Source organism: Molothrus ater, chromosome 6, assembly GCF_012460135.2.
Source record: "Molothrus ater isolate BHLD 08-10-18 breed brown headed cowbird chromosome 6, BPBGC_Mater_1.1, whole genome shotgun sequence".
Classification (NCBI taxonomy): Eukaryota; Metazoa; Chordata; class Aves; order Passeriformes; family Icteridae; genus Molothrus; species Molothrus ater.
Genome location: NC_050483.2, coordinates 13,165,600 through 13,192,830, shown reverse-complemented (window position 1 = coordinate 13,192,830; position 27,231 = coordinate 13,165,600). Strand labels below are relative to the sequence as shown.

Genomic DNA, 27,231 nt, shown 5'->3' with positions numbered 1-27,231 from the left:
ACTGTGAAGCTGCACACTGTAACCAACTTTTTCTTTTGCTGAGACTTCAGCAGCAGGGACAATGTGGATAAAAAGCCTGACAGACCTTATCTTTAGTTACAAGCACTGCACTTCTAAGATGGAGTCACATAATTGGTGTGTTGCTCACTAAAAGTGGTGACTCCAGCTCCCACAGAGGTTTTAAATACTCCATATAGCACTGTGCCCATTAGGGCTGTTTCTCCCAGCACAGGCACACTGCTGGTCTCTGTGCTGACAACAGCTACCTGAGCTTCTAGGACCTGCCCCCGGGCTACCTGGGTACAGGAACTGCCAGCTCTCTCTGATTCCCTTTTTCACTCACACGCAAGGGTCTGCTCATTCAGTCCTCACTCACTTTATTTTACTGACTTGCCTGAGAGGTTCATCCAGATCTGTTTGAGCACCAAGATCGTGAAAGGGGTTTGAGCTCCATTACAAGCATTGCTGTAGTGATCTGTGAGAGTTGCTTGACTCCATCTTGTAGCCCTTTGCCTTCATCAAGCCCCAGAATCATGTAGACTTTAATTTGCCTCCTTGAGGCCATGTACAAAACTTAATATACACATAAATTTTAAGTTGATTTCTCTTACAAAAGTGAATTTTGACTGAAAAAACTTAGAGTTATTTCCATGTGACAGTGAGAGATTAAGGAAATGACAGCCTTGGTCTCCGTGTATGCACAATTACAAGCTGTTAATATGTGACTGTAAATTACTTCTGAGTTAATCTGAACAGTTTTCACTAAAACTATGTGATTGTTTATTTCCAAACCAACCTTTATACATTCCTGTCATTTTTTTATCATAAAAACATTTTACTTAGCTTTCTCTGTTTATAACAGAATAAGTGTGCTCAGAAGATGTTAGGGAAGGAGCCCAAGAGGGTTTTTGCCAAAAGAGAAACAGTGGATTTGAGTGACCAAAATACCTTTGTCACCAGCTTCTTGCTGTTTTATGTGATTCCTCTGCTCTAGATAAATATTTATAGGAGGGGAAATTATACTTAAGAAATGAAGGTAGCAGAACTGCTGAGGCTGGGATTTCCAGGAAACACAAATCTTGCTCTTATTTCAGTCTGTTGCACTGTTGCCCTTCTAAAGCAGAAGTCCAGTTGTTCCCCCAGCTCCCTGTGGCTTCTCCTCAGTGGCTGCCTTCCACATCACCCATTGCAGGGAGCAGCTCTGTGGTCTGAGGGCAGGATCCTATTTCCCTTCTGCTCCAGCATGCTGATTTTGTGGCAATCAGGGAGGTAGATGGAGTATCTGCAGCAAATTCTCACCAGTCTCCTAGTGTTCTTCACCCTGAACATTTGCTTTTCTCCATCTGTGCTAGAGGAGGGATAGAGTAAACCCTTATCCTGCAGATCCCCTACTGATTCTACCAAATCTGGGTAAGAATATCTGCGTATTTCATAGGGCTGTGTGGAGGATAAGTTGCTGAGCACCAGGTACTGCTTTTACACAGAATAAGGCTCTGCTTTGCTAAGTAGCTCCAAGGATGATTTTTGAGATTTGCAAGAGAAGTAATGCGCTGCTCATTGTGGAGAAAGTCAGAGAAGCTTACCCTAGGAGCTCGTGCTGAATAGTGAAACATCTATAAACACCAGCAAAGGCTCCAGTTCAGCAAAGCAGGAAAATGTATGTTTAACCTTAAGCACCTGCGTAATCCCATCCCCATTCAGAAAAGCACTTCATTTTAAGCATGTGTTTCATTCCCATTGTAGCTAACAGTAATGCATCACAGTTAAAGATCACCACAGGCTTAAATGCTTTGTTGAATAGTGATGAGATTATTCACATGCACACAAATAAACCTATGTTTCTGTGCTTTTCAGAGCTAAGGTCTCACTGCTTAAAATACATATTTCTTACTCGCTAAGTAGATTTTTATGTTGCATTTAAATTTACCTCTAAAAGATGCCCCATTTAAAAAAAATAATATGCTTAATAAAATATAATGAAGAATAACAAATATTATGTTTTTCAGTCAATAGTATTGAAATTTCAATATTACTGTTTTAATTTAATGGAAATTTTATTTCTAATAGATTGCAAGACAACAGCAGCAACTTCTGCAACAGCAGCACAAAATCAATCTACTGCAGCAGCAAATTCAGGTCAGTGTGTTTTATTGCTCTCTTCTGATTATACTTAAGTTCCATTTATGGAGAGGGAAGGGTCTAAAATAAAGCAGCCACTCGCTTTACTAACAAGCCTGAGTAAAGATGCTTTTTATGGGAGTTCCTTGGGTCCCTGAAAATTATTGTCAGACATCTTTTTTTGGTGCAAAGAACTTTAATAGGCAAAGTTTTCTTCTGAAAGTTATGAACTATTTTTAAATCTCACCATCTTGTCATAATTCTGAAATCTGCAATCAGTTTGACTTGCATTGTGTGAAGTAAAAACAGAGTCTCAGTTATTGCTGGAGGAATTCTGTATTCTACAAAGGCAAAATTGAGACATTGAAGCAGTACCAAGTCCCTGGCACCAGTCTGCTCATGCACAAAGACCCATAGGTATATGTGTTCCAGGTGCCTTTGGAGTAATTATACCCTTGTGGATCTGGAAGTATTCTGGAGATATTTAATTATCTGTACTTGTACTCAGAACATGTTTTAATTTTGTGCAAGTATACGTGGGCAGAGAGTGACATGGATGCAGAGACATTGTTGGCATGTGACTGTGTTACCTTCTCTGCTTCCCACTTTGAAAGCATTTCCATGGGCCTGTTCAGTGATTGAAATATTTCAATTTGGTCTGACAGATGATTGTGCTGCCAATCATTTCTTATAAGCTTGGGCTATCCATTTCTTTTCCTTAATTAGCAGATTGCTATGTTACTAGATGCCAAAACTGAAGTTTTTCTTTCCCTCATCCCAAAGGAATGCTTGTAAATGCTTTTGAAAATGTTGTAATGCAGTCTCAGTTACACTTCTAAGGGCTTTATTTAACAAATATAGATGTGTTAATACCTTGTATGAGAGACACAATTGAATTATAAAGCACCATCATTGTTGTTGCCTTTTAGGAGGCTGTGTGTTCATATTAGGTGTTCATCAAGGATGAAAGAGATAGTATAAGGAAAAAAGAGCAGTGTAAGGAACTAAAAAGAATAGTGTAAGGAAAAAAAAATACACCATCTTCTCTAAGTGGTATTTGCAAGTCTGGCTTCAGAAAGCAAAGAATAATATAAAAAGAGTCTTAGCATAAAAGCTAAGACTGAAACCTAGCTAAGTCTACAAAACAGAAGTGTTATCTGTATGAGAAATTTCAAACTTTTAAAATTCCTTTAAAAAATAGGAACAGAGGAATTATGCCTAGGGTTTTTTTTTTGTTTCTGTTTGGAGAATTGTAGGTATGATTGGCTGGGATACCTGCTCTGTAGTAAAAAGCTCAAAGGTACTTTAAGTTTCGCTTCAGTCAATACTTTCCAGTAGCTTTACCCTTCCACTATCTCCAGGGATATGTGGTCTTAGAATTCATTTCTAGAATAGATTGAAGGTTCATTTTCTCATTCACTCCACCTTTCCTCTTACATAGTGCTGAACCCTCCACAAGTTTTCTTTCCCATCCTTTCCTAGATGGATATGCAAAGAAGTGTTTCAATGGTTATTCTGTTCATCCGAGCTAAACTATTTCTTGGTGACTCGTCCCTGTATTTGCTTCCAAATTCTTGCTAATATATCGTATTCTTATGCCATAGCTCCTCAGTGGTTTGGGCTCTTTATTGATTTATGATTTTTACATTTACCTGAGTCTAATCAGTGTGTTTGAGGCAGTGATGATTGTTTCTTCTCCCAGCTGGTCAGCCAGATTTGTAGTGGGCATCTCATGGCCCAAGGAATGCTGTAGGCTCCAGTAAGAAGCACTAAGCACACCGGGCAGATGCCAAGTCAAATGTCCAATGGTCTTTTGGGGAGATTACTAAAAGAAAGTTCCCTGGGAGATTGTCTCCAGCTCACATAGTCCATTTGCTTATGAGCCAAGTGGTCTTGCTTTGTTTATTTGTTCTGTCTTAATTCTGTGGCAGGTTTGGCGGCCAGAAGGGACTCGAGGGAGAAGTTATTAAGTTGCATCTGCATTTCATAGTAGGTTTGCTGCTGTAGAACAGGTTATGAGTGTTATAGTTTGAGATGTGTAGTTCCTTAAGGGCTAGAGCTGGGATGGAGGCAAAAGGGAGGCAGGTGACAGAAATAGTGCTGTGCTGGTTCTCCCAGATCCTCTCCCACCATCTTCCCAAGAAAGCTCAATACCAGTACTGAACTCATGCTGGTGACTCTGGGTGGAGTTCATCGTATCAAAAATAGGTAACTGCAGCACAGACTCTGTCTAATTAATTATCCAGATTGCTCTTGTAGTGAGCAGTGAGAAGCTAAGTGAATTGTTTCAGGATACAATTTGTCTTGTCCTAAGTAGATGTTTAAAATATATCAGATAAATTTATATATTTATAAACCCTAAAAATGGCTGTTTCTCTCCGTTGACCAAGGAGGATATATGTGTCAATGCCTGTAGTGTAGAGATCTGATGTGAGATGAGGTGAATCCTGCTCTCTATGTCTTGAAGGGGAAACAAAATTTCTATGGAATGTTTACATTCCCAGTTTAGTTTTTGAGCCTGGTAGAATTTGCAGCTCTGTCCCCAATAACTTGATTTTGTTTAGAAGGTTTGTTCAAAGACACTCTTGAGCAACAATTTTCAGGAAACAGTGATTACCTACAGAGAATGGTGTGGGCTCTTATCTGTACTTCGTATGCGTGAGAAAACAGTAGTACCCTTCCCTGCCACTCCCCTTCTGAAGAGATTACAAAATGTGAGCAGCACAGGTGCCAGTTCCATCTGGGCAGGGGCCCATTCATGGCACAGCGACTCGAGGCAAGTACAGCGCGTTCTCCAGGATGCAGGAGGAGAGGGGCACTGCTGATGCAATGTTTTCATCATGAGACACACAGTGTGTCAACTGTCCTCTCCTGAGGTGCAGTGTTAATTCTTGAACAAGAGTTTCTGTGAATAAGTGCACCCAGTTGAACCATTTAAGCAATTAGAAATTGCTTTAGAAGGGGCTTATAATAGGTCAGCCACATACAAAATTTAAAATAATTTACATTAAATAATTCACACTTCCCCTGGGCAACTACTGGGTAAATATACTGAGAATTTGCATTACCTAGTATTTCTTATTTATATTGTGCTGTATATTATCTGTTTATGTACTCATTTTGACCTTATTTCATTTAATTGGTGAACGGATTGTTTCTTTCTTTGGGTTTTTTGGTTTTATTTTGAGACCATTTACTAGAGCACCTTACTGCAGACTTGTTATATATCCAAAACTTTGTCAATAACCTATGAGCAAAGAGCACTTTATCTAGGCTTAGTGTACGCAAAAAAAAAATAGGTATTTCAAGAGTACAGAAGTCATTAAATGTTCTGCATGATCATCTCGTGTTTTCTACGTGAAGCTAATGTTTCTATCAGGGTCTGTGTGTTGGGGAAAGCAGTTTTTTTTGGCTAAAAGGAGTGGGGAATCTGGACTTCTCCTCAGTCCTGTCTCTGATTATCAGAAATTTGGCAAGTCATATCCTTTTCCTCAATTTAAATGTAATGTTTTGAGAATCTTAAATGAAAATTTTCAAATAAATGCAGTGTATTATTACTTTTCAGCTCAAATGTTCATAATGTTCATAAACACTCCTCTATAGAGGAGTCCACAGAGATGGGAGGAAATCTACTATGCCAAATTAAGTTCTTTATTCTACAGAGCTGTGCAGAGAAATCATTGATTTCAGTGCAAATTAAAGTTGAGAAGATAATGTGGGGCAAATAAGAGCTCACAGATCAGTTTCAGGTTGATTAAGATTTTTGTAAAATATATGTTTTTTCCTTTGATTGTTTAATAAAAAATATTCATTCTGTAGTAGAGGGAACCTAATTGGGCTAATTCAAGGACATCTCTTAGCCTGTGCTACGAAAGGGAAAATCTCTAGGAATAAGTGAAAAAGCTGGTTAAAGGAGGAATTTGGTAGTACATCATGAAGATTAGATTGGAAAAAGGGAAGACATGCATTTCTTAAATGTTTCCAAACCAGGAGTCCTGAAATCCCTGTGAGTTCTGTGCCTCATTATGAGAATTCAGTCCTTTCAGAATGAGACTTGGGGACTTCTTCTGAGCCCTCGATGCCTATCTGAGGAAAAGAGGTGGATCCCACTGAAACTTGGAGCCTGTTGCTCCCAGATTCCCTCTGAGAATAGGGGTGTATGTAGATTTAAGCGATGAAAGTTTTTAGGGCTTTCCTCCTTGTGGGTAGGTTTCATCAAAGCAACTCCTAAATCTGAAGTCTTTAAAAGGGACAGTGATGGTTGAGCTTTTCTGCAGAAATCTATGATGAGGATAACTGTGAAAGATGAGTCAAGCTGCTTTTGTCCATTTCCCTTCACCTTTATTTCTCTTTACTGTTCTTAATGCCATTGCAGAGCATTTTGTTTTCTGTTTGAATCAGTATTATTTCCATTGCATAGAGAAACTAGTTTCCTCTGCTCTCATAAGTCTTCTGTTTTAATTCAGCCACTAGAAATTACTCTTAATAGTAATTTTTTTAACTTTTAATCTATACATTCATGCTGTTCTACTTTCCTATAAATGTTCTTACATTTTCTGTTTCCCTCAAATAGAGGGAATGTGATTACTGTGATAGTAAACAGACAAAAGAATTGTAACTATAAAATTACAACTATTTAAACTGTCTTTGAATAAGAATCATTTGAATCATAAGTAAAACTTAAGAGACTGAACCAATGAGTCTCTCTTCTTATCTGTGATTAACTACTGACAATTGAGGTACCTGGTGAGCTGAATAAGGACTATCTCTTTATGTGAAGTACATGTCTAAAGATCAGGAATAATTACATTCCACATTAGCCTTCACAGCCTCCCTGACCTGGTTAATTAATTTTTTGCTAGGATAATAATAGTAGAAATAGATTTAAAGATACGCTTCATCATTAAGTATGTAACTGACCTCCAATTTTAAGAGCTGAACCTTTCATTTATTGCCTTTTGGAGACAGGTTAAAGCTCCTTGCAGAGAGCTTGCTGAAAATGCACAAGCTGGAATCCAGTTATTGTCAGCTCAGTTATGCTCTCTGAGGTTGTCTTTCTTTGTAAACTCTATTTAGTGTTGACAAGCAAAAGCAATGGCAGTTGTACTGTTCCAGCACTAGGGAATATTCTCCTCTACCTTTTTTTCTTTTTTTTTTTCTGTTATTGATCATGAAACTGATCCCTTTCCAGCAAGCTCTGCACAGGACCAAATAAAGCCATTGAAAGCAATTTGATACTTCTATTGGCAGGGCACACAGATCAGATACTCCCTTGAAAGAGAGAGAGAGAGAGAGAGTTATAAACAAAGCTTAGAAGTCTAGGAATAGCCCCCAGCTTCAGCAAACCCTTAAAATATTTTGTAATTGTATCTTCAATCATGAATTAGCTAGGAAAAACAGACCTTTTTTGCCTTTATATTTCACTGCTCTATGCTGTTTTTAATTGCCCACAGGCACACTGTTGTGATCTTCTTTGGAAGTTTAAAACCAGGATAAAAATGCAAATCTAATTATTTCTTTTATCTAATCTAATTAACTTTTACAAGCAATGATAGATGCACTGCAGCCTCCATCAAACATTTTAATAATGATGTTTCTGGATTAAGGAATAGGTAAAAGTACTGTAATTTATAAGCAGTCAAGATTATGGCAGTAGAAAATGTAAAATATTGTAGTGGCTTAATAAACTATAGCTGCAGTTTATTAATTTACAGTAGAAAGGATGCATTTCCCTTAAAACCCTGTTTGCTTGTGAATTGATTCCCAGCCGTCACTGGTATATATTTTTACTGTTTTTTAAGCAGCTCAGTATTAAAAATAATATATATCCAAGTCCCTTCTGCAATGCAGTTGTGTGCAGTTGGAAGAGAGAAATGCTGTTGTGTGCCTGTAACTTGTAGCTGGCTGCTAAATCGCTGATTCTACTTCAGGGGCTCTGCCCTAGGTGTGGCACCACGGCTCCTGTCCAGCTCCTAACTTGCCTGGTGAACACTGAAACTGCTCCAATGGAGGAAAGACAAATATGCTAAACATCAAAGTCAAATGTTTCATATTTTATTTATTATTACGTAATGGCTTATTAATGAGTTCTAAAGTCCTTATGTGATAATTTCTCAAGCAAAAGATCTGTTAACGGCCAGCTTTTCCCAGTAAAAGGCATCTTCATGGCTGGCTGGCTTGGAATTTTCTGTCAGCTGCGAGGAAAGAGAAGTGATGGAGGATCCTTGCCTTCTCTGAGCAGAGCATGCTGTAATAAATTTTCTGGTGATGCTCTCTATCCTTTATTCAACCTCTTCCATACTACAAATGCTTTGGCATAACGGCCTGGTGGCAGCAGGAAAGACGCAGTGTGTAAAAGGTTCATAGTCCTCTGCTACTTGTAAGCTTCTGATCTTACCCCTTGGTTCCCCATTTGCATGGATCCTGCTAGCTGCTCTGCCCCTGAGGCCCTCAGTCCCTGGAAACAAGTTTTATCCTGGCAGAGCATAATATAGTTCTGGATTTGACTCTTAAAACTGTATGCAGTCATGAGGGGGGCGGGGAGGCTGTGTTTTAAAAAAAATTTTGCTGTGACCTTTTAAGAGTTAAATTAGCTGTCTTGCAGTTTTCTAATTCATTATATGACTCTTTTTTTCCTTATTTCGCCTACCCGAGTCTAAACAAATTGTATTTAATGCAAAAATTAAGCCTTGTGTATCTCTTTCATATGACTTCTCTAATTATAGAGCAGTAAATGGTAGAATAGCATATGTTAGCAACATGAGCAGCAGTCTATGAAATGAGCTACAAGTTAATAAAATGATCTTGTGGTGGTGTTGGCCAAATGTTAGCACACATGTTTCGAAAAGTGGTATTTCAACAGACTTGAAGAATAGGACTTTGGCACACGGGTGCCGAACATGATCTGATGTGTGGAAATTAGTTAAACCAAAGTAAATGTCATTGTTTCTTGGGCTCATGTTGGTGCAGAAAATGATAGTAGCTGTCCTCCCACTTTCCCTCTCCCACGTGTGTTTTAAAATTGGAAATGAAGACATAGGCATCCCCTAGTTCAAGTCCTGCTGCTTCGTTTGCTTGGGGCGTGCTGTGCTGCATCCTCACCGGTGGCTTAAGGACTTGTTCGCAGCTGTGCCTCTGCCAAAGCCAGAGGCTAAAATCTCACTGATTCTATTCAGCCCAGACACTTCTTCTACTGGCTTCACTCATAGAAGAGCCCATGATTTGAGCCCTTCTAATTTAGAGGCAGATTATAACCAGCTCCTGAACAACAGCAGAGGATCAAGAAAATATTTGCTGCCCACCTGTGGTGCTGCCTGGGGGTCACTCTTAGTTGGTGCTCTGCCTGTTCCAGCCTAGTGTGGAGCAACAGCCATGGCTGAGCCAGGCACCCTGGTCTGGCTCCCAAGGAGTTTGGCCGAGGTGATGCCCCTCTGAACCTCTGTGGTGCCGTTCTGTCAGTCTGATGATGCTCTCCCTTCAATATTGCAGTATTTGGGATAATGCAATAATAATGTGCTATTTGCTCCAGCGCAGAAATCCAGTTTCATTCCGAAGTGGCATGTGCACAAAGTAAAATGGATAACTGGGAGGGGAAGTGGTGCCAACTGGCAGCCTATCCAACAGGACTGATCCTGTGAAGCCTTATTTGCTTGAGTAATACCCACTCAGGCAGTGCTTGATGACTTGTGCACTGTTACTCACATAACTGGGCTTTGCAGAAGTGAACACCTCTTGCAAGGAAGGACTTAGGATATTAGTATTGTGGTTGGAATATCAAAGGTACAAATGTGGCAGGGATTTTAGGGAATGTAATTTGTTTCATTAGACAAACAGATGTAGCTGGAAAAAACAGGTAACCATTTGGGCATGCCAGCTCTTTTTCATGTCTTACATCAGTGTTACATGGAAACATATCCCAGGACTGACAGGAACTGCTTGAGATATTGGCCTTTCATTTCTAATTAGTTACTTTTCCTGTGATGATTTTTATGATTGACAACCACGTGATGGCCAAGAGGGAAAACAATCAAGTTTTGCATTGCTTTTTTCTATTTCCCTTTTTTTGTTTTTTTTTTTGTAATCCTGACACCTCCACTATTTGACACACTAATCAGGAGATACTGGAAAAAGAAAAAAGTTAATAAATGCTGGTATTGAAATGACTTGATTTATGGAGATATTCAGATATACAGGCAAGGCTGGAATGTGGTGATATCAGAGGTCAAAATTTCTGTCTGCAAAAGCAGGTACTTGGAGGAAAATGATGAAGTACAGCTCCACATTAGAAAGGCCAAAAGCATATAGCAAATAAATTGTAAAGTACTTCTTGAAATCTCACAGTAAAAACTTATATTTATCTGATGAACTAAATCTTGGCCTAGGAATCAAAGCATTTTTTAGTTGTAATTGTGGGAATATTCCAGAATGTAAGTGTATTGCTGAATCAATTTGAGCATAAAAACTTATTTTTAATATACTTAATATCATGACAGCAAGGAAGAAGTAAGTGCATTGCTCTCTGAATGCATTCAGGAATTATGAATTCACATAAAGAAAGCAGTAGTATGTGCAATCCAGCAAATGAGCAAACTAGATGCTGTTTAACATTTGGTATACGCTTGATGGCATGTAAGTAAAAGTAAAGTGAATGAATATTTCTAATATTCACTGTTTTATGCAACCAGCTAATCCAGACACTCACAAAAATGTCAAAGCATAGTTCTCAAGGAAGACAAATGGCCTTGCCTGGGATTTACCTATCTAATCTTAAAGTTGTTAAAGTAAGGAAAAATTGGTTTATGACTGCAGTTTGCATGCTATTTCCCTTTGTCTGTAACATTAGAAACCCCTCTCCCCAAATAATTAGATAATATAGTGGCTTGTGTAGTATGCAAGGCTTTTGCTTCCTTGAAAGAACTAGTCTTTAATATAAATCTTGTATATATCATCTTCAGCAAGTTGGGCATTTGCACAGCTTGGGTAAATTATGTCTATATTGAGAATCTAGAAGTTACGCAGTGTGCATTCCATACTTGAGGGATGGGAAATAAAAATTGATATACTGTGCGGCACATGATATAACACAGTGAAATATCTTTTAAATTCCAGAGGGATGCACTGACATCACCACGGTTAATTCACATGCAGTAACTCCCACCAAATGTTATTAAGTTTAAATTGAAATTTGTAATCATTCAGTAAAAAGAAAATAAATGATGTAAACAGTATACAATGGTGCATTATGAAATGCTGAATTAATCTTATTCACCCACCCAAAATGACAGCATAAGAAACCATTAAAGTTGTAACACCAAATAATAAAAGCCAAGAACTTCACAGTTGATGGTGAAGTGTGAAATCCATCTTGAGACTCACTACTGTCACACAGTATGGAAGGGCACTTCTGAGTTAGGGAACTTTATTTTCAAGTAATGTATTAGCCATTTTTATTCTGTAAATGAGAGATTAGCCAGTTGGGGGAATATATGTTTAGCTGAAAATCTAGATCAGGTAGATAAATGAGTTGCGTGGCTATTTGCTACAGGTAACAAAATAGGGCAATATGTACCTAATAGCCTAAGCATAGACTGAGGTTCTGTACTTGACAAAGCAATGTATATAATATAATATATAGAGATAAACCCTACTCAGAAGTGGGGGTATGGCACTTGTTTTTGCTCTGACAAGGAGTGATTGGTATGACAAACGCTACTATCACATTTCTAGCTTTGCCTTTTCCATCTCATTGAATTTTATTAGTGATATATTTTCAGGATACTCATCTCCTCTGTAACTGCATATCTGAGTGTCTCATAAGCTGAAGTGTATTATCCTCACAACACTCTTTTGAGGCAGAATAAAAAGCATATAGATATTTGGGGGCATCTAATTTTAGATATCTAATTTGGGTGACTGAATTAGGACTTTTGGCTCCATATATAAAGCAGTCCAGGTGCTGTGAATTACCTTCTGTTGATTAGACAACGAGGTTCCTAATTTAAGCACCTTAGTTAAATTTCCAAAGAGGCTCGATCCAGTTCTTATATGAAATTTGACAGACTTGAAATCTGTGGTTTCAGAATTCATAGGGTGGTTCTCTACCATCTTGATCATATTCTTTATCATGACTTTCTGTCAACTTATCACTCACCTTAATTTACTCTGTTGGAGCTTTTAGCCAGAATCAATCCACTTCAGCCAGACAGAGAAATATTTGTTTGTTCCTCTCACCCATTGCCCAGCCGCAAATGAAAACCATTTTGGGCAGCTTGAGTCTCCCATGTGGCTGAGCTGCTGACCAGAAGCACAGCCATTGTCACACACAAACAGGCAAGTGGGGAGGCTACTCTCACTGAAGCCTGCAGTTTCCCAAATCCACGTATTTTCCTTGCAGATGTGGAGCAAATTCCGTGGCTGTGAAACATCCTTTGAACAGTGGCTTTATTGTGGAGAGAAAATAAGTTTTTATTCAAAGAATGCCTACACTTCTTGGCGGTCCCTCACACAGTTTGTAGGGCATTCAAGACTTACTTGAAACAGACTTAAATAATGTTTTTTATTTAATCAAAATGTCTGTTTCTAAATGGGGATCTTACATGCCACATTTTAGGCCAGAATATATTTTTACAGCCAAGTTATAAACCTCTGAAAAAGGGGGCTTATAATGGAAAGGTTGACACAACGTTAATTTTAGTGTTGTAAATGCAATGGTATAATTTTGGAAAAAAGCCTTTATAGCTCTGCTAAGATATTAATTGCAGGAAATTACAGCATATCCTATTAAAGTATTATGTCAGTGGCATACATAGCATATAACACCTTTGCATATTCTCCCTTGTTTTCACGGCAACATTTTGCATTTTGATCTGTAGAGAGTAGGTGGATAAAGTGGCTCAGAGTTTCTGATCACTTTTGCTCAAGGGGAAAAATCCAGCCTGGGGTAATGCTTGCTTATGGCCAACTCTAGAAACTGATTTTCTGTTACCAAGTACATCTGATATGGGCATTGAGGAATGAATCAAATTCTGCTCAAACAAAGTCTTTACTTTGTTTTGTGGCTTGTGAACCAAGTTTTTTAATTTGAACCCAATTCAAATCAGATTTAGCCAGGTTCTTTCCAGAATGAAGACTACTTTTGTGGCACACTTAGTTTTTGCTGATAGTGGCTTACTTTTCATTTACTTACACTTTCAGAATCATTCCTGACTGTTACTGTGGCTGCATAGTAGACACAGTCACTTCCCTTTTTGGTGTCTGTTCAGTCAATTATTCAGAAATGTTTGTGTGGTGGAGGCAAAGGTGTAGATCCCTATTAAGCTGAACAATGCAAATATGTACATTGCGTTGTACAGCTTTTATTACTAAGAAATGGGTTATTGATTACATTTCTGTCATTTTCAGGATTGCAGAGGCATGAAATAATAGTATGTTTTCTTTGCAGAGATTTGTTTTTACAAAGTTATTATTTGTTAATATCTTGATTTTAATATACACTGAATTGTAGCGTTTGATGACAGTCTCAGGAAGGATGGTTTTTAACAGTGATTGGTATTTTTAACAAAAACGAGCTATTACTACATCAGTTTTTTTCTGACTGTCAGATCCTTCAGGACAAGTGGGCCACATGTTCATATTTGTGAAGCACCTCATGTTGAGGGCATAATCCTGCCTGGTGCTTTTCATTGCTACTGTGGCACGAATTTGCAGTCAGGAATATCAATAACAACATGCACAGGGTTTTTTTAATGTAGAAATGGGATCTGGAGTCTTGATATTTTATGTCTTCCCCTTTGACAACAGAGTAACATGCACGATTCTTTACACAAAAAAATAAAAGTCCCGACTTGTACAGCTGATGAGTTTTTAACAAGATGGGAGAAAAGGCTTTCTCAAAGACCCCACTGATATGCAAGTTCATTGGACTGTTGATGTTTTCCATTAATTGCAGGGCTTTAGCATATAACCATCAACTATATCTGGTTTTACTTATCAAATCCAGAACTGCTTTTTCTCTGCCTGCTGAGCAGGGAAAACTCCATGCTGTACCAGTTTCTTTTTACTTGGGTCTCCAAGTATCATCAGGATTAAAGCTGTCAGAACAGTCAGCCCTCTTTATTTTGTGGTTTTCAATACAAAGCGTAATATTGTTTCTTGAGAAATGGCAGGCTTTCAATGTGTTAGCTAAAATTTGCAGAGTGGACAAAATTAAAAAAAAAAGGCCCCTGTTAATAGCAGGCATTGAAATATTTCTTTCACCATTTCAGGGACAGAAGATACAACTCTGCGCTTTAATTTGTTTTTATTCTACACCAGTAATTTTTCTGCATTGGCTTAATCCTATGCTCAAGTATAAGGAAAAACTCACGCTCAACTTAGTGAGAGTTTTGCTTCATTGAATGCAGCGCAGGGTGCCATTTCCTCAGCTGGTGTTGTTCATGTTCTTTCCATTTATGTCAGTCTTAATACTAGAAGTACAGAATTAGGCCCTCGTTTTAAATACAAAAGGAGCTCACGTGGAAATGACAGCATTTCATTTTACCTTTTTTTTTTTGTAACTGTAAAATATTCCTCTGTTCTACATGTTAATTTATATTTGGGGATAAGTGTGTCCATCCACCACAGAGAGCTCAGAGGCAGCTGATATATTGTGCATGAAAATTTTTGTCTTGCATGTGTTTACCTCAGTTATCCCTTTGTGCAATTAAGTTTGGTTTTTTTTTAATCTTGAGAGTCCTTTTTCTTTTGATTTATAGACAACATAGATGTGTCTTTGTGATAACGCTTTGTAAAGAACAGAACTAAAGTGCTATCTTTATTACTTTCCTTTTGGTTTCTTTTAATTAGGAAAAGAGTCTCTTCCTATGCAAGGCTACAAATCTGTAATTTTATTTACCCTGTCATTTTGCTATCAGTTGAAATATGCAGGCATTTTAGACATAACTTTAGGAGGAACAGAATATACTAGTAATTTATACAATAGACACTGATGATTATTGACCATTAAAGAGTCGTAAAACATTTCCTGTGTGAAATAGATGCAGCATCAAATGTCTTTATTTCTGACAGTAAATGTTTCAGGTTTGCTTCACAGGCATTAATGCTATTGCATAAAGGTAAAAACCTGGCTAAACTCTGGCAAAGAGAGGTCACTTCTTAATAAATGTGAGGAGTTGCAAGCAAAAGGAAAAAAAAACAACTTTGAAGGAAGTCCCAGGCTCATGCGTATATTAACCAGAGCAGATGAAATGATTTATTGGGTTTTATACACAATCTGTAAAGGGTAAGCATTGCTAACAGAATGAGTGGCAGCCTCAGGGAGCTGAGTAGCCCCCAGGGACCAGCCTTTGTTCCTCTGGACTTGACAGACATGTGTCCCTGTTAAATGAGGGCTTAATTTCTCTCATATGTGCACAATTTCCAAGCTCAACAAAGGCAGCCAGGACCGGAGCTATTTAAAAGAGCCAGCTCAGGAGGAAGCATTCCTGGAGAAAGGGGATGCTAAGGGGCTAATTACTCACCATCGATCAGCAACTGATTTTTTTTCTTTTTTTTTTTTTCCCCTAAACAAGGTCTATTAACATGGAACTGCCACTCACATTTTACATAAACATATATTAAAAGTCCAAAGGTGTTATTTCTCTTTGCAAAATTGCCCCTTTAAAGGTCCTGGTTGCTAAAAAAAAAAAAAAAAAAGTAGACTCATTTCATTTTGAATCTGCAATGAAAATCACTATTTCTTTAAGCTCTTGGATTGATTTCTTTCAAAATGTCCAATGTCTTGCTCTTCTTTCTCAGCCTCTCCTCTTCTCACATATAGTAGTAGGAATTGTCATTAGTGCTTATTGCTTTATGCTACTATGATAGTTAATATTGCCCAGATAAAGGTTCAGCCTATGTAAAGCATATTAATATTTACTTAATTACATGTATATTATGGTATGCTTTTTATAAGCCTCTCACTGCATATTTAAATATGTCTGCATATGCGTTTAAATATGTAGGAAGACCTCTGTGGTGCCTTTTATGTAGTGTAGTGGTGCTACCCCTTACAAGTAGGTGTTTTACACTCTTTTTCCAATGTGGGGCTCAGGTGCCTCCTGTGTTACTGGCAGTTGGCATTCTCTGTGGAGAATAGGTCCATAGTTTGACAGATTGATGTAATTTTTTTTTTTTTAATGTAGAAAACACAATTATTTTCTTTGGATAGTGTTAGTGAACTCTGTTGTTACCTTGAGAGAAAGACGAGCCATTCCAGTGCAACAGTTTGAAAATGTTGTGGTCACCGCTGGCAAAGCACTTTGTCAAGAAATACTACGTGGTTTCAGGCTTATTTCCTACTCTGAAACAAACAGGAAACTCCCTTGTGAAACAGGCACCCCTTTTGATCCTCCTCAATCAGAACATACTGATCCTCTTCAAATCAGAACCCAAACAGGTGGAAAAAAGTGTTTTCCATTGCTCTGTGAAGTCATTGTCTGAACAGGCTTCAAGATGGCATAGGAGAAGGCTTTGGGTTGTGTGGCATCAAAGCTTGTAGCTCAGGACATGGTGCATGTACAGTTGTGAAAGCTGAGACCACAGCAGAAATTACAGAATGATCTTGGTAGAAGCAGTTTGCTTTTTGGATCAATTTTTCGTGTGTTTTTTGTATTATAACCTTATTTTAAATTTCCAGTTCAATTGTCCCCCTTCTGAACCAATACGTTACATTATTTTATTTACAATATGATGATGATAGTTATCAGCATTGTGTTTGAAATTACTTGAGAGACTTAGTCTTTCATATCTACATGAAAGAATTGCAATTCAAAAAGTATTAGAGAAATAATTTTTTTCCTTATTTCAGTATTTTGATTCAGTATATCCATCACATAATCTAGGCAATATAGGTATCCTCGTAGAATTAACTGAGCAGTTTTTATTCTTTGAGCTTCTATTGTATGTATAAGAAGATGGTAAATGAACAATCTGCAGGTTGCAGAGTGCTAAGAATGAAACTAGCTTCAAAATTTTAAATGCATTTAATCTTTCCTGAGTAGACAGTTCTCTAGCAACAAGAAGAATTAAAGATTTTAGAGGTAGCATTTCAAATGAAAAATATCTATTTCTTTTCTGAAGAATGGAATGGATGATGGATCACTGGAATGGCATGTAGGACTCTCAGCTTGTCTACTCTTTCCAGGCTTTGCTTTTTCATGTTGAAGAAAGGAAAAATAGCAGTAGGAAAGAACACAGCGTTCCTTAGCACTTGTTGAGAAGGGTCTTCTAAAAGTTATTATGAAGTAAATAATCTTCTATTTCTTCTCACTAAATAAATGAATTCTGATGGGATAGAAGCCACAAACCTGTGCCAGATCCTACTTACCTCTGGAAATCAGGAATAGCTCCACAAAACAGCACATCTGTACATCTGCCTTCTTCATCCTGGTAACAGATTTACAGCTGCCAAGGCTGAAAGTCACCCATTTATTTCCTTTCTCCCTGGAGATGACAAAGTACATAACACTTGATGAGCTGCAGCATCCAGGACCATTAGGATATTAATGCTACGAAGGCCCATATTGCAGGGTGAAATCTTGCCTGGATTAAAACACTGCTTCAGAGAAGTTAAGGAGCCACACATATTCAGGGACATTTGGTAGTTATAAGGCCCAGGGAAAATGGTTTAACCTGGATTGCATGTCGATTCTGACTAAGCCTTTCTCTAAAGATTTGTTTTCATTTTCTGGAGGAGGAGGGGTTTCTTACCAAGAGACTTTCTTTCCATCTGATTAAGAGAAAGCACCTTCTAATCAGAGGGGAAGGTCCCACACAGATTATCTTCTTGTCATGCTATGACAGGACCCAGATTTCGCTGAGGCTTTTGTGAAGAGCTGTGAGGAGAGTATTAAAGCTCTGGCTCCACAGTACTTAGCTTTTTTTTACAATAAAAAAAAAGGAAGATGAACTAATGCTTACCATTACCAGCTAAGAATGAACTTTTATACCTTTGCTGCATTGTTGTCTGGTTACCAGAATGAAATGTTAATCGTATAAAAGTAGCATATCTCTCTACTGAAGAAAGAAGGAATAATCAACACTTCTCACATTCTTGCTGCCTGACACTTTGACTCAGTGTTGCACTTCTCCCCATTTCTTAGATATTTTTCTATATTTGCCAACAGCCACCTTTGTCTTGTGGGAGGTTTATTACTATTTGTAGCTTACTTTCATAAAATGCTCATAATGAGTGCAAATTTCAGACTCAATCTGCCTGTTTGTTTCCTGTGTTTATCATAGCATTTAGTTTTAAAGAAAAAAAAAGTATGCAATCCCTGAAACCAAAGTATTTTTAACCTTGATTTCCTAAGAAAAGAACTTTCAAATAGCTGGGCTGTGTGTCTCTCTGTCAGAGTTCCAGCTCAAGAGTTTTTGGACACAATAGATAATTAGGTAACAACATTTGAGATATAGGAAAAAAGTCTAAAAAGTATTGCATTCAATTAAGTGCCGTGAAATTAGTGGCACTGATAAAGCCTTTCAGCTTGTCCTGGAAGTAAAGGCTTTAGACTAACTTGTCCGCATATTAGAACTTGAATAGTTTAATTGGGAAAGAGATGCTACAATGCCCTAAATTAAAAGGCAAAGTTTTGATCTGGACTTATACTTTAATAGACAGCAGAGATACAAAACTCTGTGTTTGCATCTCATGCAAAACCATGGGAAGCAAGCGTTCACAAATCATATTTCTTACCAAACTACTTGCTCTAGATTGGCACACACTTCCCATGGAAACAGAGCCTTGGGTACTGAGCAAAATAATGCTCTCTTTCCTTCTTTGCAGAAGGTCTGCACATGTCAGAGAAAAGAGAATGAAAAAGATTTCATTTGTGGTGATACATTTCATCTCAGCCTACATATTTTCTGCAAATTTACCAGTTAGAATTTTGTTTGTAGTTTCAGTGATTTACTTGGAATATGCTGCACAATTTGAAAAAAGGATCTTACTGGGAGATTTTGCTCCAAAGAAACAGTCAATCTGTCACCTGCTGTAGCTCTCAGGTTCATCCCTTTGTTATATTGGCATTGCTGAGGCATAGTTAAAATGTTTTTCATTTTATGCACATAAGGCTTTGTGAAACTAATGCTTTCTGAATGTTTGATGGTTGTACTATGAATTTGCTTTCAATAGTCCTATCCAAATTAGATTTATGGAACCTACTGAAATTAGTGAGGTTTTGGTGCATTGGGGACTTAAATTATATTTTTGGATATAAATTTCACTTCATTTTTGTAATACTCATACTTTGGGATCAAGTGTTCTATCTTACATACCCTGTGCAAGAGAAGTGCTTTAATTTCATTAGGGTTTCGCTATAGTAAGAGGGTTTCAGACAGATCTGTAGCTTCCACATTTAATCCATAAATTTTAAATTATTTTTCTGTAATTTGAAGCTAGAAACTATTTGCCTTAAAATATACTGAGCTGCTTTTTGTGTATCTTAGGAAGGAGGTACAACTGTGTCTGGACAAAGTCTGGTACTTTGACAACTACTTCACTATTAATTTTTATCTCTGGGCCATAATTTTCTCCTGACAGTTTGTACTTTTTTCCCCCATGTGTTCATTGATAGGTTTATGGTATACCCTGTTTCTAATATAAAAGGCTTCATTTTATAACCACACCAGTCCAGTTCCTCAGAATGATTCACCTGCATTCAGTGTTCTTGTGCTAGGGAAGCTGGACAAAGTTCCTAACCAGGCAAAGTGTGGTCTATTTGAGGAATGACTGGAGGATCTATCTGTTTTATTTTTCATGATGCTTAAAATGACACAATATCATGAAAAAAAATCTTAAAAACTGTACTGTGACTCTCAGAGGAAGCCACTTGCTTCTTCTCTTGGGCTGATCACTCTGGACTCTTGGCTGGCTGAGCTCATGTGCTTCCCAGTCCCTTCCCAGGATTTATATCCCACTTATGTGACTGCACTGCAGGAGTCCCCCACAGCTTGGGGTGGGTGTTACCCCTGTCAGTGACATGGGTTGGTGCACACCACAGAATCCATCCTGCTCAGCCCTTTGGCCTCTCTTGGAAGGAAGACCTAGATGTGAGAGGAGTGGAGCAGTCAGTCCCACCTGACATGGGATCCAAACTTTGTTTGGATTCAGCCTGAATCCAGGACTGTGTAAGAAGTAGCTGAGCAGAGGCTCAAACTTACAGAGGCACAGCAGGACATTTTAACCCCCACATTTAAGGAAGGCCTGCCTTGTATTACAGTGCTACTCTTTTACTCAGCCCTCACTCATTTATCACATCTCACATTTGCTGTGGTTCTTGGACTGGTACTCCAGATCAGAGGCATCATTCTGGGGAAAGGAAGCCCTAAAGATCCTGAAATCTCTGTTCATCTCAGCAGAAAGTGCAGACATCAGTAGCTACATGATCTTATTCACTGTCACTTTAGTGAGTAAAATAAGCTCACAGAAAAGGGGGCACCAGGGCTGCCAGGCCAGCAAGCAGGAGAACAAGTGCCTGGGAAAGCAGAAGAGTTGCAGAGACACCACTGGGTTGGGAAGACTTTCCTCTTTGAGGAGGGAGGTGCTGCATCCTGCAAGCAGAACTATGAAGTGGAGTTTGTTGTAGGAGTTTTACTCTTTTTCCTTCTGAAATGTGCTGTTACAAAAGTTTTCTGTGGCATTATAGTCAGTTCTGTGAGAAGACCTTGCTGTAGTACATGGCAACAAGAGAAAAAGGAGCTTCACTTTTTAAAGCTGTCAGGTTGGCAATTTGAGTAGAAAAGGAAGATATCAGATTTGTATTGTTAGCCTGGTTGCCTCTGGAAATGAGCCCTGTGTGTTGAAGTGAATGTACCACTAACTTTTTTAGCCTGTTGGTGGATTTTAGTGAAATTTGATAGAAAAATAGATATTTTAAGTAGAACTAAGTTCCTCCAATTTTGGTGAAAGCAGACAGCTAGACTGAGGTGAGGGATTTTTTCCATACTCCTTCAGACAGGCTGGGTTTCTTAAATGTATATTTACATGAAAAGTACCTGTGTAAAAACTTGTTGAATGAGAGGATCCAGAAGGGGAGAGACCCTATTAATAACATAATCACAGGAAAAACTTTACTTCAAGCTTTTACCTCAGCAGACAGTGAAGTCAAATTCCTTAAAGCCACAAATCCATTGGCTGTATTTGCCCTTGAACCTGCAAAACCTCTCATGTCCCTTTTTAACAGTTGGCATTCCAGAAGCAAACAGGGACTGGAGATATTCCCTGCTGTTGGGTGATCTACGACCTATGGCCTAGTAGCACTTCCCAATAAAATCTGCCTACTTGGAATAAATATTGCTGTGGAAAGCATCTCAGGGTTGGAAGACAAGAGAAATTGCTGTCAAATTATGATCTCAGAGTGTTTCCTGTAGTGAGAGAAAAGTCATGAACTAAAAATGTCTGATCTTTTGGTTTCCATTCAGTACTTCAAAGAGGGATTATTGGTGTTTCAGAGAAGTATTTAAAATGCATATGCGAATACACAGGGGTATAAATGAAAATATGGAGTAGCAGTAGAAAAAAGTTATAACACCCTTGAGTTTGGGATAGCTTCTTTAACTGAAAAATCACAAGTGAATTATACACACATCATACCATCAAAGATATTGAATTTGTTTTGGCAAAATACATGCAGAAATATTAAGTAGAGTGGTGGGAAAAACTGGAAAAAATGAAGAAAGTTCTGAATAATAAAAAATACTGTATTTATATAGGTCATTCCTTTATGCTGACAGAAATTTTTACTGGGGAGTAGTCCTAGTCTTATATGGTTACAAGAACATGAGTTTCTTCTGACTAAGTTTGTAATTATTAGGAGGAGAATTTTAGGTAAAACAATGTGAGAACTTTACTGTGATGAATAGAGACAGCATAAAGGTGGGAAATAGATATGTACGCATGGCAAGTCTCTCTATGCTGGGTGTCTAAGAAATCCTCTTTTCGCTGTCTACTGGTTTGTTCTACCATTTGTTCTTCATTTTTTTCTCTTTAATATTCACAGCCACAGTTATGGAAAAGGGGTTGGTGCAGAGTTGTTAGGTTCATTCATTGTTTAAAAGTGCTTTGAAAATCAAAGTATAATCAAAGGTCTAAGAATATTGAAGAAACTGAAATATCTGCACAGTGATGTTTCAGAAGGATTTGTTGTTAATGGTCTTTCATTTAAAAAAAAATGATTGTATAATTTATTTCTTGAATTAAAATAGCTACAGCTAATTCATACAATCATCCCCCAATTCAAGCATTTAGTTCTACCATAGACCCAAGGTATCCTGAGTGGTCAAACTACACATTTAATCTTGTTTCCTGCATACACACACACTGCATAAACTCTGCCCACCTCTACTCTCTCAGACTATGATTTATCAGGGATTACTGGTGACAATATAAACCATGAGAAAGAGAGAGATTCATAAGCTTCCTACCTGTCAGCAGAGAAACAAAATTAAAAATACAGTTTAATAGTGTATGTAGTTCTGGTGTTGCTGGTTGTATACAGCAAGTGGGTACCAGTGAAAGGACATAGAAATAAAAATCAAAGGTTTGGTAGATCCTTTTCAATATACTTATACATCTGAGCAATTAGTTAGGAAATATGGGAAAAATAGCTCAGTTCACTACTGAAATTAACAATTGAATTCCTTTAAAAACACATAATCCTTTTGTTTAAAACTTATTAAAAAGCCATTTATTCTTTCTTGGAATTATTTTTCCCCCTTGAAATTTAAGACACTGCCTACAATTAATTGCAAGTCACTGGTAGAGCTGAACTGAAGCTATTGGAATGGTACTATAGTGGAGTCAATCCTCTTAAATGTTTTGGATGTTTTATCGTGCTGTGGTTGATCTTAGACTCTACAGTCACTATTGCTTCTAAGAAGCAATGGATGTTCCTCTCCCTAAAGAACTGCAAAATCTGGCTAGATAAGACTCAAAAGAAGGGTTATAAAAAGGAACTTTTATTTGTCCTATTTTTCAGGCAAGAAGCTCAGACACTTAAGTGAGTTGCTCAGAGTCTCACAGGAAGCCTGGGTGGAGCTGGGAATTGAACGCAGATAACCTGAGTTCTTGGCTCAGAAGACCACTTTAAAATGTTTTAGAATGTGGCTTTATTATCTATTAAGTAGGGACTGAATAACATGGGAGATCTGAACTGGGGAACGTGCTAGGTACATGATAGATCTTCAGTGGATGTGCACGGTATTTTCTAGGAGAGTATAACATAGGTTAATATCACTTACAATGTGTCTCAGTACACTGAGCATACACTGGAAAACACTAAAGAAAGGGAGTTTTTAGATTGCTAATGATTTCCTTTTAAGGAACATGTGACTAAGGGCTGAGACAATTTGCTGCTGAAACAGCTTACTACAAGCCTTTGAAAATTCCCAGTCTAGTTATTCACATAGGAAATATCTGGTTGCAGGCACACTTGGCTGTGCAGGCTTCCATGAGTACCCCATATTTATAAAGCCTGTTCATTCAGGCCTTTGAATGGGAGTAGTCAACAGAAAGAGTCATTTTTGTGAATTCTTTTAAAGCATATAGTGAACTTGCCTCTTGACTTTTGCATTTGATGCTTCATTGTGATTCACACAAAGTACAGAAGCCATATGCTACAGATATATAAACACAGAGATGAAATATCACCAGTTCATTTAATTTTTAGTACCACTGAGCCTTTTTTTTATTTTTCCACCAGTGATAGTATTTTCACTCTGTACCTGCCTATAAGTTTTCCATCTCTTAGCCTGTCAGTTTGTTATCCTTCATGAAAAACTATATTCACTTAAGGCTGTATTCTCAAAGGCTTTTGGAAAGTGGCCTGGAAAAATTGTTTGCATGCCTGTTAGCACTAGCAAAATCCCAAATTGTCTCTGTTAGTGAGTGTGTCTAAGCCTTCAGGTCTTTTCCATGATTTTCTGTAGTACTTGAGAAACACTTTATCACTACTACTCTTACAACCAGTAATACTAATCTGTTACTGGAATTCTTTTAATTTCACCCTTAGCCAGATTAATTTACATGCTTCAAACTTAACTAGAATGTATTTAAATGGCCGAAAGTGATTTTCATGTGAGGCTGGCATGATTTCTGACTTTGGATCAGCTAGCTGTTGCTTCCCTTTGAGTAATTCTACACAAAAATAAAGAAGTGGTTGTACAAATCCTTGCAAAATGAAATCATCCAGTTTCCTAGAGCTCTGCTTTTTAATTATCCTTCTTTTTGCTCAGGGAATGGATGAAAATAAATTTCATGTATGATAACTGTTATGTATATTTCAGAAAGATGTATATTCAACTTGCCAGAGAAATCCAATGCGATTATTGCTTCCTAAATTTCATTAACATATCTTAAACATCTTACTGACACATTTTAATGTCCTGATATTCTTCAGACTAGCCTGGTTTTACTCTACCAACTTCCTGGGCACAGCTTGTGGCAGGAGCAATTAATTACAACAACTTCTTTTCAGATGAAGTGGAAATCATTTAGACATATAATTCCAAAGTACACCTGCAAATGAGGTACCAAATTGTTTAGGTTAAAAATTTTGAACCTTCACTTTATTGCACCAAAAGTGTGTAGATCCCAAAAGTTTGTTCATTTTTAACTAATCATAAAATGCTAGGTTTATTAAAGTTTTGGAGAAAAGGTTAGATGCACAGAAATATATAGATAGGCAGAATTTAAAATACAAATTCCAAAGGAGTGAAGAGATAAAGATAGTCTGTCCTTTTGCTTCAACAATTTTGAATGTAGCATCAGTTTGGAAATTTGCATGTGGGCTAGTTGTGTCTGTATATGTAGGCATCCAAGAGCTCACATTTAGAGAAAATCATAAGCAAAAATTTGCCAAGATAAACCATAAAAATGTACATAAATAGTTCATGTTTCTTACCACATTTTCTCTGCCTTTCTTCATGCAGACTATTAGATGCCTTCTGAAATTGTTGTGCTAACTCTAGAGTACGAAGAACAGGATAATGTTCTTGAATGTTTCAGCTTAATTGTTATCTGTATAGCTCAGAGCAAGAGAACCACAAACATCTAATATAAATGAACAGGGAGAAAAAAAAAATCTCATGAAAAGGAAGGTCTAGTACCAGAAAACTGACAGAAACATGAGCAGCTAATTGCTGTAGGCTCCATACAGCTTGGAATGACCTAAGGGGATATCAACAAATCACTTTCCACTGGAGTATAGTAACAGCAATGGCACAACAGTGAAATCACTGGCAAAAACTAGGGGAAAAATTCTTTTAAAGTATTGGCATTAGCATGTTAGTGAGCAATTCTTTTTCCATTTTAATGGTTATTAATGTCTGTGCTTGTGTTTAACATCTGCGAACCCTCCCTTCCCACTTTTCTCCCCAAAACCCAACTGGTGGTGTGGTAACTGGATTTTATGTGTGTATCTCCAACTCCCTTATGAATCCTGAATAACTTTTTCTAATACTGACACCCATAATGTAAGTTATTTGGCACTAGTATTTACAGATTTTTTTCTCCAGAAACTGAAGACACCAGACAAAAAGGAGCGATTTTATTTTAAACCATAAGAAATTAATTTTTCTTTCTTAATTGCATGTTCCAGGTTGCTAATTTCTAAAAATAAAATAAAGCTGTCCAGAGTTTAAATAAATTAATTAGATCATTTTACAGTAATTGGTGAAAGACAGCATGTAAAGAATTTGGAAATATCCCTAGTAAGGGCTATTCTTTCTTATGTTTTGCAGAACTCTCCAAACCCATAAGCTAAACCAATTTTTGAATGTGATGACAGATAAGTTTCCCAGCAGTTCTATTTGGCCACTACTAAGTATTTAGTGGTAGATTTTACATTGTTCACGTGTTTTGTTTTCTCATGGGCAGAACTGAACCTCAAATATATCATCAGGATCTTTGCTAGGTAGCTTAGTTGAAGAAACAGATTTCTCTGTGATTTAACTATGATATTGCTTGAACAACATTAACTGGGTGATGAGCAGTGAACAATTTACTTTGGGAAAACAATGCTTACTTCTCCTCCTCCTCCTCCTCTGTTACCCACATGTTTTGCCAGCAGTTGTTGCCATTGTAACTGATGAGAATTTGAACCTTTCCTGAATCAAACTTTTCTTTTTCTTTCAACACTGGTGTTCCATTTTTAAATGGTGCAGCAGTTACAACTTGATTTTTGGAGTACTAGCAACAGATTTTGCTACAGTTGTCTGTCTTAAAGACTTATTTCCAGTGCATCTCCAGCATCATGCCTGCAATTTGTTTTCTGTGAATTCCAGCAACAGCATAAGTCTGTAACACAATTCTGAAACATTCTTTACCTGAAACTTCCTCTGTGCTTTGCACAGAAACTGTGGCTGACAGAGTTGTAGCACCATTGTGTTTTCAGTCTTTCTTTAAAGGCATTACTTTTTATTTCTACCAAAGACATGAACACTTGTGTAGAACTTTCCCAGTTTTATCAAAAATATTTTTTTCCTGAGCCATCTAAGTGGGAAAAAAAGAAGAAAATTCTATGTAAATTCAATGACCATTCATGGTAGCCCATTAATCTAACTATAACGTTGCTATAGCTCCAAATATTTGATACATTTAAAAAAAACCCTTACATTAGAGAAGCATAAAGACTACAGAATATGTATATTAAGGCAGTCCATATTTAATAAATATTTGTAGGTGCAAATGTCTCACTATTACAGAATCCACTTTTGAAATGATCTTTTATTTTTAAATGATCTCATGCCAGCCACAGGTACAGCCATATTTGTGGTTTCCCCCAGATGCTGAATGATGCTCTGTAGTGGGGTCAAGCGCTCTCATGACATTTAACCATTGGAAACGAAAGAAAACATTTGTGGTGTGAAACAACAGCACATACTTGACCCTCCAAAGTATATCCATTTATAAATGGATAAAAGTGACTATTTAAAGTTGTTTTATAAGGCAACCACTGTGCCGGCCAAAAACCCCTAATTTACTGTTTGAGAAAGCAAATGATGTGTGGGTACAAGAACATGCATTTTTTAAAAAAGATCTGTGGTGTTCCTTGTGTTGCATTTGATCTTAGTGGTGAA

At 37.5% G+C, this 27,231-nt stretch overlaps 1 protein-coding gene and 1 long non-coding RNA gene across 6 annotated transcripts in view; one reads left to right on the top strand and one right to left on the bottom strand.

Annotated features, from left to right (window-relative positions):
• The window catches only part of SOX6 (SRY-box transcription factor 6), a 370,211-nt gene that overhangs the window by 226,762 nt on the left and 116,218 nt on the right, over positions 1–27,231 (top strand). For all 4 annotated transcript variants that reach the window (XM_054515289.1, XM_036383763.2, XM_054515290.1 and 1 more), the window contains exon 7: positions 2,068–2,136. In XM_054515289.1, coding sequence (XP_054371264.1) covers positions 2,068–2,136 — 69 coding nt within the window. The remainder of the gene's footprint in view (positions 1–2,067; positions 2,137–27,231) is intronic.
• The window catches only part of LOC118687071 (uncharacterized), a 68,087-nt gene that overhangs the window by 31,595 nt on the left and 9,261 nt on the right, over positions 1–27,231 (bottom strand). For both annotated transcript variants that reach the window (XR_004980285.1, XR_004980284.2), the window contains exon 2: positions 17,483–17,598. This is a non-coding gene — a long non-coding RNA (uncharacterized LOC118687071). The remainder of the gene's footprint in view (positions 1–17,482; positions 17,599–27,231) is intronic.